Source organism: Microcaecilia unicolor, chromosome 3 (genome assembly GCF_901765095.1).
Source record: "Microcaecilia unicolor chromosome 3, aMicUni1.1, whole genome shotgun sequence".
Lineage (NCBI taxonomy): Eukaryota > Metazoa > Chordata > Amphibia > Gymnophiona > Siphonopidae > Microcaecilia > Microcaecilia unicolor.
The window spans coordinates 172,670,677-172,693,853 of record NC_044033.1 but is presented as its reverse complement, the minus strand read 5'-3'; the positions used below and the strand labels follow the sequence as shown (position 1 = coordinate 172,693,853).

The window sequence follows — 23,177 nt, the reverse complement described above, 5'->3', positions numbered from 1 at the left end:
AAACCTAGCATATGTTCTGACCTTACTTCTGCATGGGAAAATGAACTAAATGAGTGGCCTAGTGGTTAGGGTGGTGGACTTTGGTCCTGGGGAACTGAGAAACTGAGTTTGATTCCCGGCACAGGCAGCTCCTTGTGACTCTGGGCAAGTCACTTAACCCTCCATGAGTGGGGAAAAGCGCGGGGTACAAATGTAACAAAAATAAATAAAAAAATAACGTCTCGCTGTCCAGTAAAGCGAAGATACACACCTGTAGTGGGTATTCTCCGAGGACAGCAGGCTGATTGTTCTCACTGATGGGTCAATGTCCACGGTGGCCCAGGAATGGCAATTTTCACAGCAAAAATAAACAAAGTTTGCCAGAGCCTTCTGGCGTGTGGGGCGTGTGCACCGCACATGCGCGGCCGCCTTCCCGCCTGTTGCGCGAGTGTCCCCGCTCAGTTAGATCAAAAAGCAATAGCAAGGAGAAGAACAACTCCAAAGGGGAGGTGGGCGGGTTTGTGAAAACAATCAGCCTGCTGTCCTCGGAGAATACCTGCTAAAGGTATGTATCTTCGCTTTCTCCAAGGACAAGCAGGCTGCTTGTTCTCACTGATGGGGGATCCCTAGCACCCAGGCTCACTCAAAACAACAAAGAAGGTCAATTGGGCCTCGCAACGGTGAGGACATAACAAGGATTGACCTAAAAACTAGAACATCTAACAGAGTGCAGCCTGGAAATGAATAAAAATGGGCCTAGGGCAGTGGAGTTGGATTCTAAACCCCGAACAGATTCTGCAGCACCGACTGCCCAAACCGACTGTCGCGTCGGGTATCTGCTGAAGGCAGTAGTGAGATGTGAATGTGTGGATTGATGACCACGTCGCAGCCTTGCAAATCTCTTCTATAGTGGCTGACTTCAAGTGGGCCAACGACGCTGCCATGGCTCTAACACTATGAGCCGTGACATGACCTTCAAGATTCAGCCCAGCTTGGGCATAAGTGAAGGAAATGCAATCTGCTAGCCAATTGGAAATGGTGCGTTTCCCGACTGCGACTCCCCTTCTGTTGGGATCAAAAGAAACAAACATTTGGGCGGACTGTCTGAAGGGGCTTGTCCGCTCCACGTAAAAGGCCAATGCTCTCTTGCAGTCCAAGGTGGACCCGAGAACAATCGGCGAAACAACTATCTTTCGCAAATCTCTTAAGACATATCTCTTCAGCAAGGCATACAATGAGAACTAATAGCCACAATAATCCACCCGACAAACCACTGAATTAAGATAACTCATCTACTATAACTACCTAAATCACTCCTCTCCTTCTTCTTTTACCCTCATTTAACCTCTGCACAACATTAAATGTATATCCTGCTTATAATCGAAAGAGAAAAACGCCTATATTCCGACCTAAATCGGGACATGGACGTCTTTCTCACGCGGGTGCCCAAATCAGTATAATCGAAAGCCGATTTTGGGCGTTTCCAACTGCACTCCGTTGCGGGAATGAATAAAGTTGATGGGGGCGTGGTGAAGGCGGGACTGAGGCGTGGTTATCGGCTGAGCAGAGATGTGCGTGCTCGGCCGATAATGGAAAAAAGAAAGGCGTTTTTACAGAGAATTTAGGTCACTTTTGTTGGACCCGTTTTTTTCACGGACAGGTCCCAAAAAAGTGCCCTAAATGACCAGATGACCACCGGAGGGAACCGGGGATGACCTCCTCTGACTCCCCCAGTGGTCACTAACCCCCTCCCACCAAAAAAAAAACGAACGTTAACCACTTTTTTTCCAACTTGTAAGCCAGCCTCAAATTTCATCCCCAGCTCCATGACAGCAGTATGCAGGTCCCCGAAGTAATTTTAGTTTAGTTGGTGCTGCGCGGGACCCATGCAGAGAGGAAAAATCGGAAGAAAAAAAAAAAACCAAGCAAGTGCAGTCAGGGACGTCTAAATTACCACGATAGTAAAAGGGGGAATTGAACCAGCAACCTTCTGATTACAAGCTCAGTGCTCTAGCCAGTGCACCATGTTATTCAGTTGCTTAGATGTCCTTCCCTTTCCATTAAGTCCCTCCAAGTTTCGGTCAGCCAATCACAGCTGTTTAGCTGACACCAATGCCAGCTAAATGAGCTGTGATTGGCTGACAGAAACTTGGAGGGACTTAATGGAAAGGGAAGAACGTTTAAGCAGTGGTGCACTGGCTAGAGCACTGAGCTTGTAATCAGAAGGTTGCTGGTTCAATTCCCCCTTTTACTATCGGTTTAATTTGAACTTCCCTGACTGCACTTGCTTGCTTGTTTTTTTTTTCTTCCGATTTTTCCTCTCTGCATGGGTCCCGCGCAGCACCAACTAAACTAAAATTGCTCTGGGGACCTGCATACTGCTGTCATGGAGCTAGGTATGATATTTGAGGCTGGCATAGAGGCATCTCAGGGGGACCAGTGCACTACGAATGCTGGCCCCTCCCATGACCAAATGCCTTGGATTTGGTCGTTTTTGAGATGGGACGCTTCGGTTTCGATTATCGCTAAAAAACAAAAACGCCCAGCTCAAAAAACACCCTAATCCAATGTATTTTCGAAAAAAAAGATGGACGTCCATTTTTTTCAAAAATACAGTTCGGCCCGCCCCTTCACAGACCCGTTCTCAGAGATGGACGTTCTTACACATAGGCGTTCGCGTTTGATTATGCCCCTCCATGTCACCTTGCAATGACAATGTTAACAAAACTATGTAAGCCACATTGAGCCTGCAAATAGGTGGGATAATGTGGGATACAAATGCAATAAAATAAATAAATAAATACATAAACAACTGACATTCAGCAGGGTGGGTATGAGGATGGGGAAAAAATGTTGGCAAAATAATTGACTGGTTCAGATGGAACTCCGACACCACATTCAGCAAGAACTTAGGGTGCGTGCAGAGGACTACTCTGTTGTGATGAAACTTGAGATAAGGAGCATGCACTACCAAGGCTTGGAGCTCACTGACTCTACGAACTGAAGTAACAGCCACCAAGAAAATGACCTTCCAGGTCATGTACTTCAGATGACAGGAATTCAGTGGCTCAAAAGGAGGCTTCATCAGCTGGGTGAGAACGACATTGAGATCCCATGACACTAGTGGATGTTTGACAGGGGGCTTTGACAAAAGCGAACAACTAAAGGCTGTCCAGAGATAGGCTTACCTTTCCATTAAGCACTAATGATAAGCACTAATTGCGCTATGATGAACTCTTACGGAGTTGGTCTTGAGACCAGACTCTGACAAGTATAGAGGTATTCAAGCAGGTTCTGTGTAGGACAAGAACGAGGATCTAGGGCCTTGCTATCACACCAGACGGCAAACCTCCTCCATTTGAAAAAGTAACACCTCTTCGTGGAATCTTTCCTGGAAGCAAGCAAAACCCAGGAGACACCCAGGAATTCAAACATGCGTGGGATAAACATAAAGGAATCCTGTTCAGAAGGAATGGATCCTCAGGAGCTTAACTGAGATTGGATAGCAGAGCCGGTAGTGGGAGGCGAGGCTGGAGGTTGGGAGGCGGGGATAGTGCGGGGCAGACTTACACGGTCTGTGCCAGAGCCAGTGGTGGGAGGCGGGGCTGGAGATTGGGAGGCAGGGATAGTGCTGGGCAGACTTATACGGTCTGTGCCAGAGCCGGTGGTGGGAGACAGGGATAGTGCTGGGCAGACTTATACGGTCTGTGCCAGAGCCGGTGGTTGGGAGGCGGGGCTGGTGGTTGGGAGGCGGGGATAGTGCTGGGCAGACTTATATGGTCTGTGCCCTGAAGAGCATAGGTACAAATCAAAGTAGGGTATACACAAAAAGTAGCACACACACCAATCTAATGCATTTTTTTGAGGGGGTAAGCAAACATGTGGACAATGGGGAGCCGGTTGATATTGTATATCTGGATTTTCAGAAGGCGTTTGACAAAGTACCGCACGAAAGACTCCTGAAGAAATTGCAGAGTCATGGAATCGGAGGTAGGGTATTATTATGGATTAAGAACTGGTTGAAAGATAGGAAGCAGAGAGTAGGTTTGCTTGGCCAGTATTCTCAGTGGAGGAGGGTAGTTAGTGGGGTCCCGCAGGGGTCTGTGCTGGGTCCGTTGCTTTTTAATGTATTTATAAATGACCTAGAGATGGGAATAACTAGTGAGGTAATTAAATTCGCCGATGACACAAAATTATTCAGGGTCGTCAAGTCGCAGGAGGAATGTGAACGATTACAGGAGGACCTTGCGAGACTGGGAGATTGGGCGTGCAAGTGGCAGATGAAGTTCAATGTTGACAAGTGCAAAGTGATGCATGTGGGTAAGAGGAACCCGAATTATAGCTACGTCTTGCAAGGTTCCGCGTTAGGAGTTACGGATCAAGAAAGGGATCTGGGTGTCGTCGTCGATGATACGCTGAAACCTTCTGCTCAGTGTGCTGCTGCGGCTAGGAAAGCGAATAGAATGTTGGGTGTTATTAGGAAGGGTATGGAGTCCAGGTGTGCGGATGTTATAATGCCGTTGTATCGCTCCATGGTGCGACCGCACCTGGAGTATTGTGTTCAGTACTGGTCTCCGTATCTCAAAAAAGATATAGTAGAATTGGAAAAGGTACAGCGAAGGGCGACGAAAATGATAGTGGGGATGGGACGACTTTCCTATGAAGAGAGGCTGAGAAGGCTAGGGCTTTTTAGCTTGGAGAAGAGACGGCTGAGGGGAGATATGATAGAAGTGTATAAAATAATGAGTGGAATGGATCGGGTGGATGTGAAGCGACTGTTCACGCTATCCAAAAATACTAGGACTAGAGGGCATGAGTTGAAGCTACAGTGTGGTAAATTTAAAACGAATCGGAGAAAATTTTTCTTCACCCAACGTGTAATTAGACTCTGGAATTCGTTGCCGGAGAACGTGGTACGGGCGGTTAGCTTGACGGAGTTTAAAAAGGGGTTAGATAGATTCCTAAAGGACAAGTCCATAGACCGCTATTAAATGGACTTGGAAAAATTCCGCATTTTTAGGTATAACTTGTCTGGAATGTTTTTACGTTTGGGGAGCGTGCCAGGTGCCCTTGACCTGGATTGGCCACTGTCGGTGACAGGATGCTGGGCTAGATGGACCTTTGGTCTTTCCCAGTATGGCACTACTTATGTACTTATGTACTTATGTACTTATGAGTTGTCTTGTTGGGCAGACTGGATGGACCGTGCAGGTCTTTTTCTGCCGTCATCTACTATGTTACTATGTTACCCTCAGAGAGACCCAAGGAAGCAAATTCTACGTTCTGAATATCCAGGCTGTGAGAGCCACAGACCGGAGGTTGGGATGCAGAAGCGCCCCCTCGTTCTGAGTTATGAGGGTTGGAAAACAGTCCAATCTCCACAGTTCTTTGGAGGACAACTCCAGAAGAAGAGGGAACCAAATCTGACACAGTCAGAAGGGAGCAATCAGAATCATGGTTCCGCGGTCTTGCTTGAGTTTCAGCAAAGTCTTCCCCACCAGAGGTATGGGAGGATATGCATACAGAAGGCCTTTCCCCCAATGAAGGAGAAAGGCATCTGACGCTAGTTTGTCATGGTCTTGAAGCCTGGAACAGAACTGAGGGACCTTGTGATTGATCTGAGTGGCAAAAAGATCCACCGAGGGGGTACCCCACGCTCGGAAGATCTTGCAGACAACGCCCGAGTTGAGCGACCACTCGTGAGGTTGCTTAATCCTGCTCAATCTGTCGGCCACACTTTTGTTTACGCCTGCCAGATTCATGGCTTGGAGAAACACGCCGTGACGGCGAGCCCTAAGCCACATCTGGATGACTTCCCGACACAGGGGGGCGAGATCTGGTGCCCCCCTGCTTGTTAATGTAGTACATGGCAACCTGAATGTCTGTCTGAATTTGGATGATTTGATTGGACAGCCGATCTCTGAAAGCCTTTAGAGCGTTCCAGACCGCTCGCAACTCCAGGAGATTGATCTGAAGACCTTTTTCCTGGAGGGACCAAACTCCTTAAGTGTGAAGCCCATCGACATGAGCTCCCCACCCCAGGAGGGATGCATCCGTTGTCAGCACTTTTTGTGGCTGATGAATTTGAAAGGGACGTCCCAAGGTCAAATTGGATCGAATTGTCCACCACTGAAGGGAATTGTGAAAATCGGTGGACAGGTGGATTGCATCCTCTAGATCCCCTGCAGCTTGATACCACTGGGAAGCTAGGGTCCACTGAGCTGATCTCATGTGAAGACGGGCCATGGGTGTCACATGGATTGTGGAGGCCATATGTCCTAGAAGTCTCAACATATGCCAAGCTGTGATCTGCTGAAACGCTCTGGCCATGGAAACTAGAGACAGAAGATTGTCTGCTCTCGCCTCGGGAAGATAGGCATGAGCCGTCTATGAGTCCAGCAGAGCTCCTATAAACTCCAGTTGCTGAACAGGGCAAAGATGGGACTTGGGGTAATTTATAACAAACCCGAGTAGCTCCAGCAGTTGAATAGTCATCTGCATGGACTGTAGAGCTCCTGCCTCCGAGGTGTTCTTCACTAGCCAATCGTCGAGATAAGGGATCACATGCACTCCCAGTCTGCGTAGCGACGCTGCAACTACTGCCAGGCACTTTGTAAAGACCCTGGGCACAGACGCCAGACCAAAGGGCAGCACACAATACTGGAAGTGCTGCGCTCCCAGACGGAATCAAAGATACTCCTGTGAGCTGGAAGTATCGGGATGAGTGTATAAGCATCCTTTAAGTCCAGAGAGCATAGCCAATCATTTTCCTGAATCATGGGAAGAAGGGTGCCCAGGGAACCCATCCTGAACTTTTCTCGGACTAGGAATTTGTTCTGGGCCCTTAGATCTAGGATGGGACGCATCCCCCCCCCCCCCCCCCCCCCGTTTTCTTTTGCACAAGTACCTGGAATAGAATCCCAGCCCTTCTTGCCCTGGTGGAACGGGCTTGACTGCATTGGCGCTGAGAAGGGCGGAGAGTTCCTCTGCAAGTACCTGCCTGTGCTGGAAGCTAAATGACTGAGCTCCGGTTGGGCAATTTGGAGGTCTGGAGATCAAATTGAGGGAGTATCCTAATCGGACTATTTGAAGAACCCACCGATCGGAGGTTATGAGAGGCCACCTTTGGTGAAAAAATTTTAACCTCCCCCCGACCGGCAAGTCGTCCGGCACGGACACCTTTATAGCGGCTATGCTCAGCTGGAGCCACTCAAAAGCCCGTCCCTTGCTTTTGCTGGGGAGTCACAGGGGCCTGCCTTGGCGCACGCTGTTAACGAGAACGAGCGCACTGGGGATGAGCCTGAGAAGGCTGTCGAGAAGGAGGATTGTACCTACGCTTGTTATAAGCATAGGGAGCATTCTTCCTTCCCCGGAAAAAACGTCTACCTGATGAGGTAGTAGCAGAAGGCGCCCGGTGGGAGAGATTGTCCATAGCGGTTTCCAGCTGTGTGATCTGATCAACCACTTGCTCAACTTTCTCACCAAAAACATTATCCCCCTGGCAAGGGATATCCGCAATCCGCTGCTGGACTCAATTGTCCAGGTCAGAGGCACGCAGCCATGAGAGTCTGCGCATCACTATACCTTGGGCAGCGTTTCTGGATGCAACATCAAAAGAATCGTAAGCACCCCTGGACAGGAATTTATGACACACCTTCTGCTGCCTGACCACCTCCTGAAAAGGCTTGGCCTGCTCCGGAGGGAGCTTATCAACCAAGTCCGCCAGTTGCTTCACCGTGTTCCTCAAGTGAATGCTCACGTAGAGCTGGTAGGATTGAATTTTGGCCACGAGCATAGAAGCCTGATACGCCCTTCTCCCAAAAGAGTCCAGGGTTCTAGATTCTCTTCCCTGGGGCGCCGAGGCAAAGTCTCTAGAACTCCTGGATCTCTTGAGAGCGGAATCCACAACCATAGAGTATTGAGGTAACTGCGACTTCATCAGCTCAGGTTCTCCGTGAATCCGATATTGGGACTCAGCTTTCTTGGGAATGGTGGGATTACTTAGTGGTTTCATCCAGTTCTGCTTAAGTGTCTCCTTAGGCACATTATGCAAAGGAACCATGGATGACTCCTTAAGTTGCGAAGAATAGTCAAGGACCTCGAGCATCTCAGTCCTGGGCTCATCCTCAGATACCACAGGGAAGGGAATAGCCACAGACATTTCCTGGACAAATGAAGAGAAAGAAAGACTCTCCGGGGAAGAAAGCTTTCTTTCTGGTGAAGGAGTAGGATCAGAGGGAAGACCACAAGACTCCTCAGAAGAGAAATACCTGGGATCATCCCACGAGGCATCCTCATCGGTATCGGACAAGAGTTCCTTAACTGCAGTCCGAAACCGGGCCCGTCTCAACGCCGAGGAACCATGTCCTCGATGGCGATGTCGAGAAGTCAACTCCCATGCTGGCGGCGATGAAGCTCCCTCCAGCGATGTCGATGGGGAGTCGACCTGGGTGGCAGCCAACGCCGATGCCACAGGCGGCACCGGAGTTGGGGACCTCACCACAGGTATAGAGCCAGCTGCTGCTTCCATTGATGGTACGGAGGGCGCAAGCATCCCTGATACCGCAGCAGACTGATGCAGCAACCCCTCCAGAAGACCTGGAAGAATGGCTCAGATGCGCTCGTCTAGAATCGCTGTCAAGCAAGGCTGCAGGGTCGGTGCAAGAATCGACATCAGAATCTGTGGCGGTCGAGGAGGTGGTACTGGGCTGCCCGAAGACCGACACCTCTTGAATGGAGGGTGAGCGGTTGTCCCAGCGTCGGCGCTCATGGGTGCCGAATCCTTCGATGCCCCGGAGCTCCCGGTACCGTGCTTGGAAGGAGACCGATGACGATGCTTCTTCGCCTTCGCTCGATGCATGTCATCGATACTCCTCGGTACCGCCGAGGACGTGGAATCCACACGCCTCCTCAGGGTTCGGTCCGAGAGTGGTTGGTCCCGGGGAGCCTGTACAGCAGGAGACTTTGAGGCAAGTGAAGACCCACTCGACGGCTCACTGCTCCCAGCGTGTGGTGGTCTCCGGACAGCCATTACCTGCACTCCTGAAGTCAATGCCATCTTCGGTGCCGATATCGACGACGCCGACCTCCGTACCGATGTCGACGTTGACACCGAGGAACCGGTCAAAGCTCCAAAAAGACGGTCCTGAAGAGCTTTTCTCGATGCTTGTGTCCGCTTTTTAAGGCTAAGACACAACTTCCATGCGTCTGGGCAATGGTCGGGCCCAAGGCACTGAAGACACCACGTGTGGGGATCGGTACCTGAGATTGACTGGTTGCACAGAGTACGCTTCTTGAAGCTGCTGGGAGTCCTCGATGACATGGACGGAAAAATAGCGGCGGCGAAGTCAAAATTCGTGATTGTGCCAAGAAAAAAGGGCACAAAAATGAGAAAGCGCGTACGCGCAGCCTAAGAAGGCCGTGACAAGAACGAAAGGAAACTTAAAGGGCCAAACTAAGAAATAAAGGATGTGGGTTTTTTTAAAGTTTTGAAGGCAGGATAAAAGAAATAAACAGGTCAAAAGAGGGAGAATAAATCTAAAAAACGAAGACTCTTTTCTCTGGGCTTGAAGAGCGAGACTGACAAAGCAACCACTCTCCACCGTGGAAAAAGAAAAACTGAGCAGGGACTCTCGTGCGACGGGCAGGAAGATGGCCAAGCATGTGCGCTGGAAGGCTCTGGCAAACTTTGTTTATTTTTGCTGTAAAAAATTGCCATTCCTGGGCCGCTGTGGATGTCGACCCATCAGTGAGAACAAGCTGCCTGCTTGTCCTCGGAGAAAGAGTGGGACCTTTTTTTGGATAAAAACTATGCACTCCTCCTTTTCAGCTGCTTTTCTACAGTCTACCTACTATATAATGACCATAAATCCTACTGGACGCCTGTAAAACTTGCCAAAGTAAAACAAAGTACCTCAAATCTATGTTGGTCATGTCAATCTGAAGTGGGTTCACTAGATCATTTGCTTTTTTTCCTGTTGTAATTTGCAATCATACTGGCATTCAGTTTGGGGCACTACTCAGAAGATATTTAAAATTCAAGATACTCTGTCCTTTAAAATAGTAATCCTCAAGGCTTCAACTCCTGGCCTGCCAATCCTTCAAAAATATTTTAAATTGTTTAACTTAATGATTTCTCTTGCCCTCCATCTGTACTGCATTGGAGAAATAATCAGCTTGTTTCGTTTCATGAATGGTGGAACCTGCTGTGTTCATACAGGTGATATGAGGAAATAGTTGCCATAAGGTTTGGTCATGTCTCGTCCTTTTATAAAGCATGGTCACTGCTAGATAGCTATGTAACCCTGTAAAAGGGAATTAACTTCCTAATAGTATGTTTTGTGAGCACTCTGGAGGGCTGGTGCGAGGGAAAGGGGATAGTGGGTCTTTCAGCCGGCATCATCCACGTTCATTCAGCCCAGCTAGGAGAACAGGGCGCCCTCTAGGGATCAAACTGCCAGGGAAAGCTGTAATGCAGGAGAAAAACTACACTTCCCAGAAGACAGTGCAGGGTCAGTTGAACTCCCAGGAGGGGGAGGGTGGAGTGACTGATTGGGAGATGAGGTCTGATCCTGGAGATGGGGAACAGCTGGTGGAGCTTGGGGAGGAGGAGATGGAGTGGAATAAAGAGGAGGTGGAAGGAGAAGGTAAGGAGGAGTGCATGGAGGTTGGAGGGTTTGCTCAAACTTCCTCAGGAAAGGTAAAGGCTTTTGTGGCGGGAGTGTGGCCCAAGCTATGCATACTTGGAGAGGATAAAATAATCCAGTGGGGAAGCCACTGGTGGAAGAAGCTAACCCATAAACTATCTAAGGGTAGAAGATAGTGCTGAGGAGGGGAGGCTACAATTGGGAGCAAGACAAAGGTTTGCTGGGTGTGATATTCTGAGTTAAGATTGGACTATGTTAATAAGCTGAATGTGGAAAAACTGAACTGACTCTTGCATTCTTGGTGAAGAAACTGCTTGAAGATTAAAGCTGTATTAAAAGATGCTGAGAGAATAAAGACCTGTGGTTTTCAAGAACTATAAGACTGCTGGAGTTTTGTGTGTCCCAGTCGTGAGCTGATCCTGGGTGCAGGTCAGCTGGGCAGCAGTTAAACTAGGCCAAGCAGTGCAGCAAGGCGGTGGTTGCAGCTCTTACCGGGGAAAAGCTAGCCAAGCTAAGCAGGGTCGACCCCGGCTCTCACCTGGAAGGGAAACCTGGTTACAGTTTGTATATGCTGTTCTACTTTATTTTTACCAACCCACTGTCACATTTGTTTATTTTATATTTTATTTTTTTCTTATTTCAATAATATATGCAGATGTATGTTTCTACAAATATTGTATTGTTTAAAATTAATAAATAAAGTTTGAAACAAAAATGTTTGCTTGTTGTGTGTTTGCTGGATTGTGCTTTTCATTATCAAGTAATATTTTTAATTTGATAAAGATAAAATAAAAAAGTAACACTTATTAAATACTGATAACACACATTAATACTTGTAAATCTACCCTATAGTTTGTGTAAGAAGCACAAATGTATTTTGTCAACCCCAATGGGAGCACAGAATACAGTAAAGTCTCAATTATCCGACCTAAACGGGACCGACTGATCGTCAAATAAATGAAAAGTCGGATAATATGGAAAACAATGGTAAACCCTCAAACAATGCAGAAACAAAGGCAATAAAAGCAGGGTCCCAGCTCACAACAGTGGTAAAAGTAGCATCCCGGGTTCAGAAAACAAAAAGAGAAGCCACAGGATGTCACCGGGGGTCTGTCTGATATGCTGGATGGTCAGATCAGAAAGATCGGATATTCAAGCCTGTATAGTATATACACTGATTATGCACACACATTATTTACATAAAGCGGGAAAGGGACTAGATTCTATTATATTGAGTAGAGGAGTGGCCTAGTGGTTAGGGTGGTGGACTTTGGTCCTGGGGAACTGAGGAACTGAGTTTGATTCCCACTTCAGGCACAGGCAGCTCAATGTGACTCTGGGCAAGTCACTTAACCCTCCATTGCCCCATGTAAGCCGCATTGAGCCTGCCATGAGTGGGAAAGCGCGGGGTACAAATGTAACAAATAAAAAATAAATAAATATCACGCCTAAATCAGATACAAAAAAATATGCCTAGGCATATTCTATAAACCGCACCTAAATTTAGATGTGTTTTATAGAACACGCCTAAATGTAGACGTGGTTTATAGAATACACCCAACATCTTTTTTCTGCAACTGTATTTAGTTGTGGCCATTTACGCCAATGAAAACCTGATGAAAATGCCGGTGCCTAAATTATGCATGGAACAGGCATATTCTATAACAGTGCGTATAAATTCTAGGATTGCCCATGACCTGCACATGGTCACACCCCCTTTTCAGAGCTGCATCTTAAAATTTATGCACATCGCTTTGACATTTGCATGCGTAAATTCTAATTAAAGCTAATTAGTGTCAATATTTGCTTGTTGTGTTCAATTATTGTCACTGATCGACTTAAGCTTATTAAGTTGTGCGCGCAAATTCAGAATACGCCTGGATTTGTGTGCGCAACTCAAGTCACAGTATATAGAATCCGGGGGAGAGGGTGTTATGTAAAAATGAAAATTACATAATCCAATATATTTAATACGTTGTTTACTTTTACCCTTGAAAAAAAAGGATGGCATTACATTGGGGATGTGAAAGATTTAGAGGGGGGAGCTAGAGGTTATGCAGTTAATGATGGTTTTTAGACCATTAACCGGATAGCTAATCAAATAGGGGGCAATTCTATAAAGGGCACCAAAAGTTAGGTGCCAAAATGCAGCGTGCTGAGTGCAAATTCTATAACAGTATCTGGGCACCCAAATTCCATTATAGAATCTTAGCGTAAGTTGGCATTTACATGCTGACATTTAGACACACCCATTTATTCCATGTCTATGGCAAGTGTTAATGCGCACACCTAAATGTGTCACTTTAGAAAATAAATGACAGTACTATAACCTGAGAGTATAATTGTTTGACATACCCATTCCACACTCTGTGAATATCCTCTTGCAATTACAGGCTATACAACTAGCACACTCTCATTATAGAATACCACTTTGCAAGCACATTGCACATATATATGTGACATTCATGCATGTAAGTGCTAGTATTCTACAATCTTAGAACACACATGGCATTTACATTTAGGTGCAAAGGTTATAAAGTTGGGGGGATAATGTTTGCTGTCCTAATTTTATCTGGCTAGTGGTCTGAAAAATGCTTTTTTCCAGATAGCATTGTCAGTCAGTGCTGATTCCCAGAAACCCAGCAAAGGCTGGTATCCAGATATCAGCACTGAATATCCAGTGTCTTTTTACCTGTGGGAGACTTTGTTTAAAAAAAACAAAACAAAACACTGTGCATTACAGGCTTAATATTACTTGCAATGGTTTGTTTTTATCAACAGTCTTACTAGTTTTTGGTGGCTGTATATGTATGTTACAAAATTTGGCAGTAAGAAATGGAAGAGGGCCTAAATGTTGAATTATATATGGAACTGAAAGAATCATGGAAGAATAAGACAAGGCATGGAATAGCCAACCAATCGAGATGCAGAAGATCAGCACTTGTAATAGAATCTGGACCACTTGGATCAGATATGAACAGCAGTGAATAGGAACAGGGCTGGGAGGTTGAGTAAATCTGGTAGTACAGCAGGCTATTGGTAATCCAGGATAGTAGTAGTAGGCCATAACTCCCAGAAACCAAATGGGCCCATGGCAACAGCTGACAGTGGTTTCCTACTGTCCAGTAACACCAAAATGACATAGGCATCTGGATGTGTAGGGAGCTGTTTTGGTGCTGCTTGAATTATTGCTGGGCTTGAGAGTGAGGTATGGGTGGCTGATGGATATTGGACTGAGTCTGGAAACTTGTATAATCAATAGCATGGAATGGTAGAGCAAAAAAAGGAAGAAAACAAATGCTGACTTGGATAAGAAGCAAAATCCTATAAGGAGGCCTTGTTTTTGTGATTGGCTACTGGGATACATCCTTCACAATAAGGTCCAGAATAACTAGGCAAACTGAACAGGTCAGATGGCTTTTTCTTATGTCATCTACTATGCAACTGTATATATTAATTCTTTAAAGGAAAGCTGCTTTTCCTCAGGCTGGACTCAGTGTGTAGTACCAAGGAACTACCATTTTCTTATGATGGAATCAGCATGTGCATTGCTGAAGGCAAACCATCTATCTCTCCACACTTGAAGCTACTGTGCACTTTTAATGCAAAACTGCTGACTTACGGTGAAGAGACTTGTCCTGCGCTTGGCACCTCTATGGAGAGAGCTGGGTGTGGTAAGCCCAATGGATACTTCGCTCCGCAGTTCCCTGTGACCAATGTTTGGTGTGTTGGGAAGGGATGATGAGTAATCACTGGTGTGGCCTCCGTTGCTTGCCTGCAGAGGACAAGCAAAAGAACCATGTGATAATAACTGGGACCAATTTCTTGTCAGCAAGGGAGACTCTCTTAAGTCAATCAGAAAGCTCCACAGATTGATGCTCTGTGCAGCTGCTAGGCATAATTCATTGGTTACCTGCCCAGTGATGATTCCAGGTATAGACATAGACCCAGCAGAGTGACTTGGAGAACTGGGTAAGGATTTGCAGGAAGCCAGGAGCTGCTGTTGCCTTTTCAGAGCCACTATCTTCTGGGCAACTACAATCAAAATGGAGACCACCAAGTCAGAGAAAAAGCTCTGTCAACTGACAATACAAATGCCTCAATATTCAGTTAGGAAGGGGACCCTTGTTTTTTGGCAAAAGAAATCAAATAGCTTGGCTCTGAAACTTTCCTTTCCTATGACCACAAACACCAAAGGCTCTAGGAATCAGGGAAGTTTTCCGTATTTTTTATATTTTGGGGTATGGTGTTTGCTTGCTATTTTTTCCTTATTTTGCTCTTTTTATCATGTTTTTGCTTCTGTGTTTACTTTTTTTGTTCTCTCTTCTCATTTTAGTGCCTTTTAACTAAAGCTTAGTGCATGCTAACAGACATTAGCATGCACTAAGGGGGTCTTTTACTAAGCCACAGTAGCATTTTTATCTCACGGTAGAAATCAGCTGGCGCTAAACGCTGAGATGGACATTATATTCCTATGGGTGCCTTGGCGTTTGCTGCCAGCTGATTTCTGTGAGCTAAAAACGCTACTGTGGCTTAGTAAAAGACCCCCTAAGTGCCACATAGTAAAGGACAAATCCAAGAAGACAGGAGAAGCCTCCACGGAAAGTCAAAGCAAAACAGCAAAAGTAGAGGCTGACAAATGCGCAAACCAATAGGGAGATAATATCAAAAACCAGTTTATTCAGAATATTCATATCAAGGACCCAACACGGTCCGTGTTTCGGCGCCAAAGCGCCTGCCTCAGGGGTCACAATCAACTTTCTCTGAGAAGAAGCTGATAGGCTTGAATAATTCCTTTATGTATGCAAGTTAATCCACAGAGAGAACAAAAGAACAGCCAACAGATCAGCAAACACCATGTGACAAGAAACATAGTAAAGGACTCCCTTATCTGCTTTTCATGCACTATCCCTACCTCCCCCTGCACCTTCCATTCCTCTAACACTCTTCCCCGCTTACGTCATCTGCCTTTTCTCCCTCCTGGTACTCTCAATCATTTCAATTTCTTTCATTTATTTATTTAAACCACATATTATATTAAGCAGTTTTCAATAAAACATATATAGAATTATGAAAAAGTCATTTTCATATATTAATATACATAAACAAATATGCATCTGCAAGAATGAACAAATTCACAAAACTGTCTGTCAATAGCAAAGCTTGTGATCATTGTGTCAGAGTGTTCTCTTCAGAGCAAATACGGTTTAAAATTATAAACTATCTGTCTTTAGAACTACTATTTTAGTCTTTCATCTTTCACTGCCAACCTAATTAACTGTGCAGAAGGACAAACTGATTAATCTCATGTTGGAAAGGCCTTAGTAAAAACAAAAAAAACAAACAAACTGCTTTTTAAATACACTTTGTGATACTTGGTAATAACCTCAAAGTTACAGGAAGCTGATTGTTAAGATGGATCCAGGAATCAAAAAAGTACAGTTTCTTTTCACAGCCAGGTAAGATTCATAGGCAGAAGGAATAGTTTACAACTGTGTTCCTTCTGAATGACGCACCCTTGCAGGTCTCTCTCCACCTGGCTCCCTCCAGGCATTCAATCCTTCCACGTAATAGAGCACATAGGACAGGGGAAGATGTTGGATTGGGTAGGAAGTAAAAAGAGACACAGAAGGGGAATACTGGACATGGGGGGGGGGGGGGGGGGGGGTAGAGTGTCAGGAAATACTGGGCATAAGAAGAGTAGGAAGACAGAGAGGAAATGCTGGTCATGGGGGGAGTCAGAAGACAAAGAGGGAGATTCTGGACATTAGAGAGGAATAGAAACAGAGAGGGGGATACTTCATGGCATAGGAAGAAAGGAGAAATGATTACAGGGAGAAAGAAACAGGGATATGCTGGACACGGGGGCAGGGGGAAGTGGAGGAGTGGCCTAGTGGTTAGGGTGATGGACTTTGGTCCTGGGGAACTGAGGAACTGAGTTTGATTCTCACTTCAGGCACAGGCAGCTCCTTGTGACTCTGGGCAAGTCACTTAACCCTCCATTGCCCCATGTAAGCCGCATTGAGCCTGCCATGAGTGGGAAAGCATGGGGTACAAATGTAACAAAAAAAATGATGGGGAAATATTGGATGGAGATGGAAAGAGAGCGAGTTGAGAAACTGGATGAAAGGGGGAGAGAGGAGGTGCTGGGCAGAGAAGGGAAAAGGCAGAAGGGTGCAGTACAGAGAAAAGAGAGAAAGAAAGAAGGTACTAGACAGAGGGAAGGAAGAAGAGAGAGAGAGAGAGAGAGGGGAGATGCTGGAAGAATGGGAGGAAAAAGGATGTGTTCACAAAACAAACAAACTGAGGAATCATAGGATAAGAATAAGAGAGCTAAGGTAAGGTTGATGGAAAGTTGCAGATAGATGTAATAAACAGAAAGATTGAAGACTGGATAGTAAGAATGAATGAAATCTGAGCAGATAGACAAAACAATAAATGAAAAAAAGTTGAAAGGAAAAGATCAAAATTAAAGATCGATGTAGGAGAGAGAGGAGAGGCCTAATGGTTAGTACAGCAGACTCTGATCCTGGCAACCTGGGTTCGATTCCCACCGCAGCTCCTTATGACCTTGGGTATGTCACTTAACCCTCCATTGCCCTAGCTACAAAAACCTGATTGTCAGCCCTCTTGGACAAAGTACCTGCATATAATGTGTACAACACAGTGTACATCTAGTAGCACTATAGAAATGATTAGTAGTAGTAGGTGAGAAAGTGACAGAAAAGTAGAGAAGTGGTGGCAGATAGACTGGCAACTCTGGAAAGACAGATAAGAAAAGACAGAGGAAAGCAAAAGTGGAGACTGTGACAATGGCCAGTCAACAACATAGAACAAAGAATTTTATTTTTTAATTTAGCAAATGGAAACTGTCAGTTTTACAGTAGGAATTTACATCTGCTTTCTTTATATTTTGTAATTTCAATACTATTTTTGTATTGCAAGTTGCATGGGGAAAGGTCCTAGATCAGGGGATGGGCAAACATGGTCCTTGAAGGCCAGAACCAATTGGGTTTTCAAGATTGCCACAATGTGTCAGGACCCCAGGGAGGTTAGGAAGTAACCAGCTGCTATACCCAGCAGAATACCAAAGATACAAAATAAAATCAGAAACAAAGGTTTAAAAAAAATCCTTACCTGAGACATATGCCCTCTGCATCCAGCAAAAATCCCCTTGACCTAGAAAAGGAGCCTTGCGGGAGGGGGTAGCTGGAAACCTGATGTGGGAGAGAGGCTCAGCAGGCAGCCTGGGAAGAAAGCTGTGTCTGCTGGGAAATGTAGTACAGAAACTTGTTGCTTCCCAGGTGGGAAAGGAACTAAGCTAATTAGCATAGCGGTTCCAGGAAAGGGGAGTAGTTGGAACCCAGACTTGAGAGGGTCAACAAGCAGCCTGGGAAGCAAGGTGTGTCTGCTGGGAGATGTACTGCAGAAGCCTGATTCTTCCTAGGTAGGAATGGGAAAGGCACTGAGCTAATCAGCACAGTAGTTCCAGGAAAGGGGTGTATCTAGAAACACTCTAGCAGGTCCAACAGCCAATATAAGTAGGCACTGCCAAGTTGTCCTAAAAGGGGAGGATGGACTGAAACTCCCTGGGCTACTGATAGTCTCAAAATGTCAGAGGCAGGTAGGGGTTGAATTGCCCTGGATTATAAAGGGGGTGTGAAACTACACTGGAGTAAAGGAAAAGGATTTGGCATTGTCCTGGATTATAAAAAGTGTGTGGAACTGCCCTGGAGTAAAAGATAGGAGTATTGAATTGCCCTGGGTTGTAAAAGGAGACTAAAAATTTTGTGAAAAGGGGAATGTGTTTAAAGGGAAATTGGTGTGTGGTATAATGTATGACCTGTAAGCTTGTAACAAGGAGTAAAGCTTAAATTAACTGTCTATTACAGAATTGTGCTTGGAAGCCAAGAAATACTTTTGTTGCATTATATTACTCTCTGGAAGACAGAGCAGCATTCTTTAAACGAATGAAAGAGGGGATATCCAGAATAAATGATATTTTATTTTTAAAACCTTGTAAGACCTGGTAATTTGATAGGCAGCCTGGCCAGTGGGGTGGCTGATACCCAAGACCCTGAAGCAGTGGACGGGGTAGCTCAATCCTAGTAGAAAGGGAGTCCCCTCAGGGCCAGTCCTCTCCACTATAGCAAATAGACTATACTCAAGCAGTCCTTAGAACCATTGGAAGAGTTAGGACAGGAACAAAACCCATTAGGGTGCCCCCTAGTGGTGACAATATCCATGAGATCTATTTGCATACAATGGAAGTAGTTTATGCAATCAATTTCATGGATATTCATTGTGGAAATCTTAAAAACACGACTGGATTGTGGCCTTCGAGGGCTCTGGTTGTCCACCCCCGCCCTAGATCCATTATTGGGGACTGCGGTTGTAGCATGATATAAGTTTAATTGTGAGAGTTATTAATTTTGCTGGATCAGACCTAAATCATATAAAATATACAGCTTCAAAGACACTACTCCCCCCCTTTTCCTCTGGAAAACTACTAGCTGGGTGGTTACCTAAGCCCATCAACACCTATCCAAAGAATCAATCACAGAGGCTACAGTAACAAAAGACAGTGAAACTCCACCTATTACTCAGACTCAGAAGCCCATCTATCAGACAAAAGAAGCTCAATCACTCTCAGACAATGGACTAGCAGATGTCCAGGCAGGAAGTCTTGTGATGTCATTGAGCATGTGACCTGTTGCCATGCTCCATCTCAAAGCCAGATGCCCAGAATTCAGCTACACAGGAGCTTTCTAATTGGACCAAGGGCAACCACCTGACAATAAATGCCCAGTTCAGACACTTTAAAAGCAGGGGCTCTTTCTTTAGAAAGTTAGTTCTTCTTCCTGGCTGTTCCTGATGCTCATGCTCCTGTCCTAGTCGCTGCTGCCCTGAAGTGATTAAATCTAAAAGCAAGCTAGAATCCTGACTTCTCAAGCTGGACATCACATCCACCTAAAAGAAACTGCTTCAAGCTTATCAGACAGCAAATCTACCAAGAAACTTCCTGTTCCAGCAAAGATCTCCTGCATCACTCTCCATAGCAGCCTCCATCAATGTGAGTTATCCAGCTTAATTTACAATCAAACCTGTTATTTTGTAGCACACTTCCATTGGTAAAAGACCCTCTCTAAAATTGCCTCTCTATTGTAAACTTGTTACCTTGCCTGTATTAGAAATAAACATTTTCTTTTTAAAGTTAACTATCTGGCCTTTATATTGGGAAAAGCACATGTCCTCACATGTGCAAGTTCCAAATGCTCTAAGCACATGTTACCTTTTAAAGTTACACTGATAGCACATGGTCGCTTTTTAAACTTAGTGCCATGCTTTGAGCACATGTTCCAAAACGTACAGTGCAGGTTAATGTAATTAATTCAAATTTAGTGTATTTACTTCCCCTTTTCCTTACCATATAGGTAATTGGGGAATAATAAAACAGAATATAATCAAAATATAAATACAGCACATGTTGCGACCACATGCTCTGAGCGATCCCCTCTATTCTTAAACATCATTTTGGAACTGTAACATTTCCTGTAACATTTTTAATGGTGGAGAATGTGGCCAAGGAACAGTGTGCACAAGATAACAGTGTTCTTCTAAAAATTATATTGTTACTGAAATTGTATTTTTGCTGCCTGAAAAGACAATTGAGTATCTAGTTTCATTAATTAACTTCCAGTTGGTAAAAGTGAAAACACTCACCACATGTCTTTGTTGAATAACTCAATCTAATTCACTATCCCTGTGCCTCTGTTTTCAATTTCCTGCTAGCATGTGCCTTGGTGAAAACACACTTGAATGTGTTGGAACTGGTGCCTGGCAAATCTTTAATCTTCTAAACCTCCTCTATATTCACTCCTAAACTTCCATTTTTTTTGAGGATGGTAACCACTTGTTGTTCAGGCACATTTTCAAGGGAAGGTCTTCATGCCAGTAAGTCTTGCTGAACTCCCTGAAAGTTGTGTTTTTCCAGCTATCATTCTAAGCCTCCCTTCTTCATAAAAGGAAGCATTTTCTAATACATAAAGCCTACCCCGGCTTTCTCCCCATACCAACCTGTGGAAAGTTATCGGGTTTCATTAATTAAATTTCCAATTGATAAATTGATAAGGTTTTCAGGGTAGTCAGAATGTTATGCTGGATGGATATTTGGGCTCTGCCAGCATGCCAATACTTAAGTACTTATGCAATTATGTACTTTATCTACTGTATAACAAAACTTTTAGCCATACTCTGGCATAAAATAAAAACCAATTTTACAGCTTCTGTTGAAGGGAATACACACATAGAGAAACAAACTATTCTAGGGGTAGATAACCCTACTTTGCTCAAACAATGCATAGTATCCTCGGGCCCCAATCCATGGACCCCTAGCGTAGTGGAGGACATTAGTAGAATCTCTGATATGGAGAGCAAATTCGAGAAATATTGTAATTTATATTCAATTAAGGAAGGGAGCAAGAGAATCTCTGCATGCACTTGGTTAATGTGGGCCATGTGTAAGAAAGCCTTAAAAGAGCATGCAGAATTGAACGATAAATTACTAGCTAAAGAGAAAGAATGCAAGCAGATAGGCACAGAAAAGGATTTTTTGATCACAATGGCTAATTGCTTAAATTATCAATTAGACTATTCTAAGCAGCAGATAGAGCACCAGCAAACTCAGGAAAATAAAATGAAGGCCCAAATTTTAGCTTTAGAAGTACAGGCAAATCAGGTCCCAGGCCTAAAACAACTAACCAGAGAGCTAATACTGCAGACGTCCCCTATAGGTGAGAATAACACGGACCATGTAAGACAAAAAATACAGGATTCTCATGTGCAGATATTAGCTATCTCAGGCCTTCCATATGCCCCTCCAAATACAGCCACAGCCATGCCTGTTTCAGCCGTGGTAAAAGTATCTGAGTCTAGACCGCTACCGGGAGGACTCACCCAGACGATCAGTTCCCAGGCCCTCTCACAGACAGATATAGAAGTAATAGCAAGACAAATAGGCAAGATAGACCCTGATAAAGTTCCCCCATGCTTGCATAGCGCTATGGAAATTAGAACAGGAAGGGAGGGTTGATGCAGACGAATCAATTAAAGTGATCCATCTCTGTATTAAACCGGAATTTGCAGAACAGATGGAGGGAGCTATTGAATTGGCAAGACAAAGGGGCTTCTCTTTGCTAAATTTGGCTATTGCTGCAAGTGTATCCTTTGGCATGAGAACGTTCAAGATCTTAAGTACATATGTCCAGCAGGGCAAAAATGAGAGCATTGAAGATTATGTAAGGAGGGCAATTCTTTTGCTAATTATTACAGGAGAAGTGGAAGGAAGAGATTCCAGAAGGCAGATCCCAGGAGATCTTCTAGATGTAAACGTAGATGATGAGAGGTTGAGAGAAATTTGTCAGGGCATGCATCCTACTATTGCAAGAGCTCTCTGCTCTTGGGCCCCAGGTGAGCCTGCCTCTGCTAGGAATTTGTGCCTGAAGGCCAGAAATGTACAGAGATATCAGCCTTATGCAGTACATCCAGTGGCGGCAGCTGTACCCACTTTATACCCTGATCTAGCTCCATACCAAGAGAAGGCCCCCCAGGCCCCCTCACAGCATCCAAAATTCCAGTGCATAGGAACACAGCCTGTCCTGTATTCTGATTTAAGTAAAAGTAAGCCCTCACAGCATCCAGCTCCCCAACCCAAGAATGCACCGCTTGGGCTGCATTCTGACCGAAGCTCCCATAAAGGTAAACCTTTAAGTAAAAAATCCGCTCCTCTATATGTAGATAATGAAACTCGCAGGCAAGCGGTTAGCATTTTAAAAACTCATGGTGAGAACATGACATACTGGGACCAAAAACCCACTGATGTTCTTACCGTGCGGGCACTGCAGGTTCTCTCAGCAAACAAGGAAGAGCCCCCCTCTGAAAAGGAAGAAGCCATAGCCGCCTGTCTATCACTAACACACATGGTAGACCCATCAGCCCCTCCATTAGAAGCCTAGGATAAGGGGTCCGGCCTGGATCGGAGGGATGCCCAGTGGACCCCACTTTGCAAATTGCAGTGGGACCCAGGGGGCAGACCGCTGATGTGGGTTGAACAAGGACACAGAACAGTTTTGGCATTAGTAGACACTGGTGCCGCTGTAACACTCACTAGCTTTGTACCTGCAGAGTCATATCCCATAGGGCCAATAAATCTGACCACCTTTGCAGGAGACACCAAAAAGGGGTACCAGTAAGGAGATGTACAATTTAAAATAGGAGATGAGACATGTCATACCACAGTAGTGCAGTGCCCTGACACATCCACTGAAGTGATAATAGGCTCTGACTTTCTACACAAAAATAACATGGTAGTGGATCTATGCAATCAGATACTATGGAAGTGCCCTCACTATGAGTGGCAGAAACAAATTGATCCGTATTACAAACCAAAATGGCAGAAAATAGCCGGAATAATGCCAGAAACAGAGCAGAGCAGGTGGAAAGAACTCTTCCCAGATCTTTGGACTACAAGTGCCACTGACTGTGGGAAAATAG

The 23,177-nt window shown here is 45.1% G+C and overlaps 1 protein-coding gene across 1 annotated transcript in view; it reads right to left on the bottom strand.

The window, feature by feature from the left end:
• Positions 1 to 23,177, bottom strand: part of AGAP2 (ArfGAP with GTPase domain, ankyrin repeat and PH domain 2) — a 503,122-nt gene that overhangs the window by 233,907 nt on the left and 246,038 nt on the right. Inside the window, exons 7-8 of the mRNA XM_030196588.1 lie at positions 14,539 to 14,660; positions 14,248 to 14,400 (exon numbers count right to left, since the gene is read on the bottom strand). Coding sequence (XP_030052448.1) covers positions 14,248 to 14,400; positions 14,539 to 14,660 — 275 coding nt within the window. The remainder of the gene's footprint in view (positions 1 to 14,247; positions 14,401 to 14,538; positions 14,661 to 23,177) is intronic.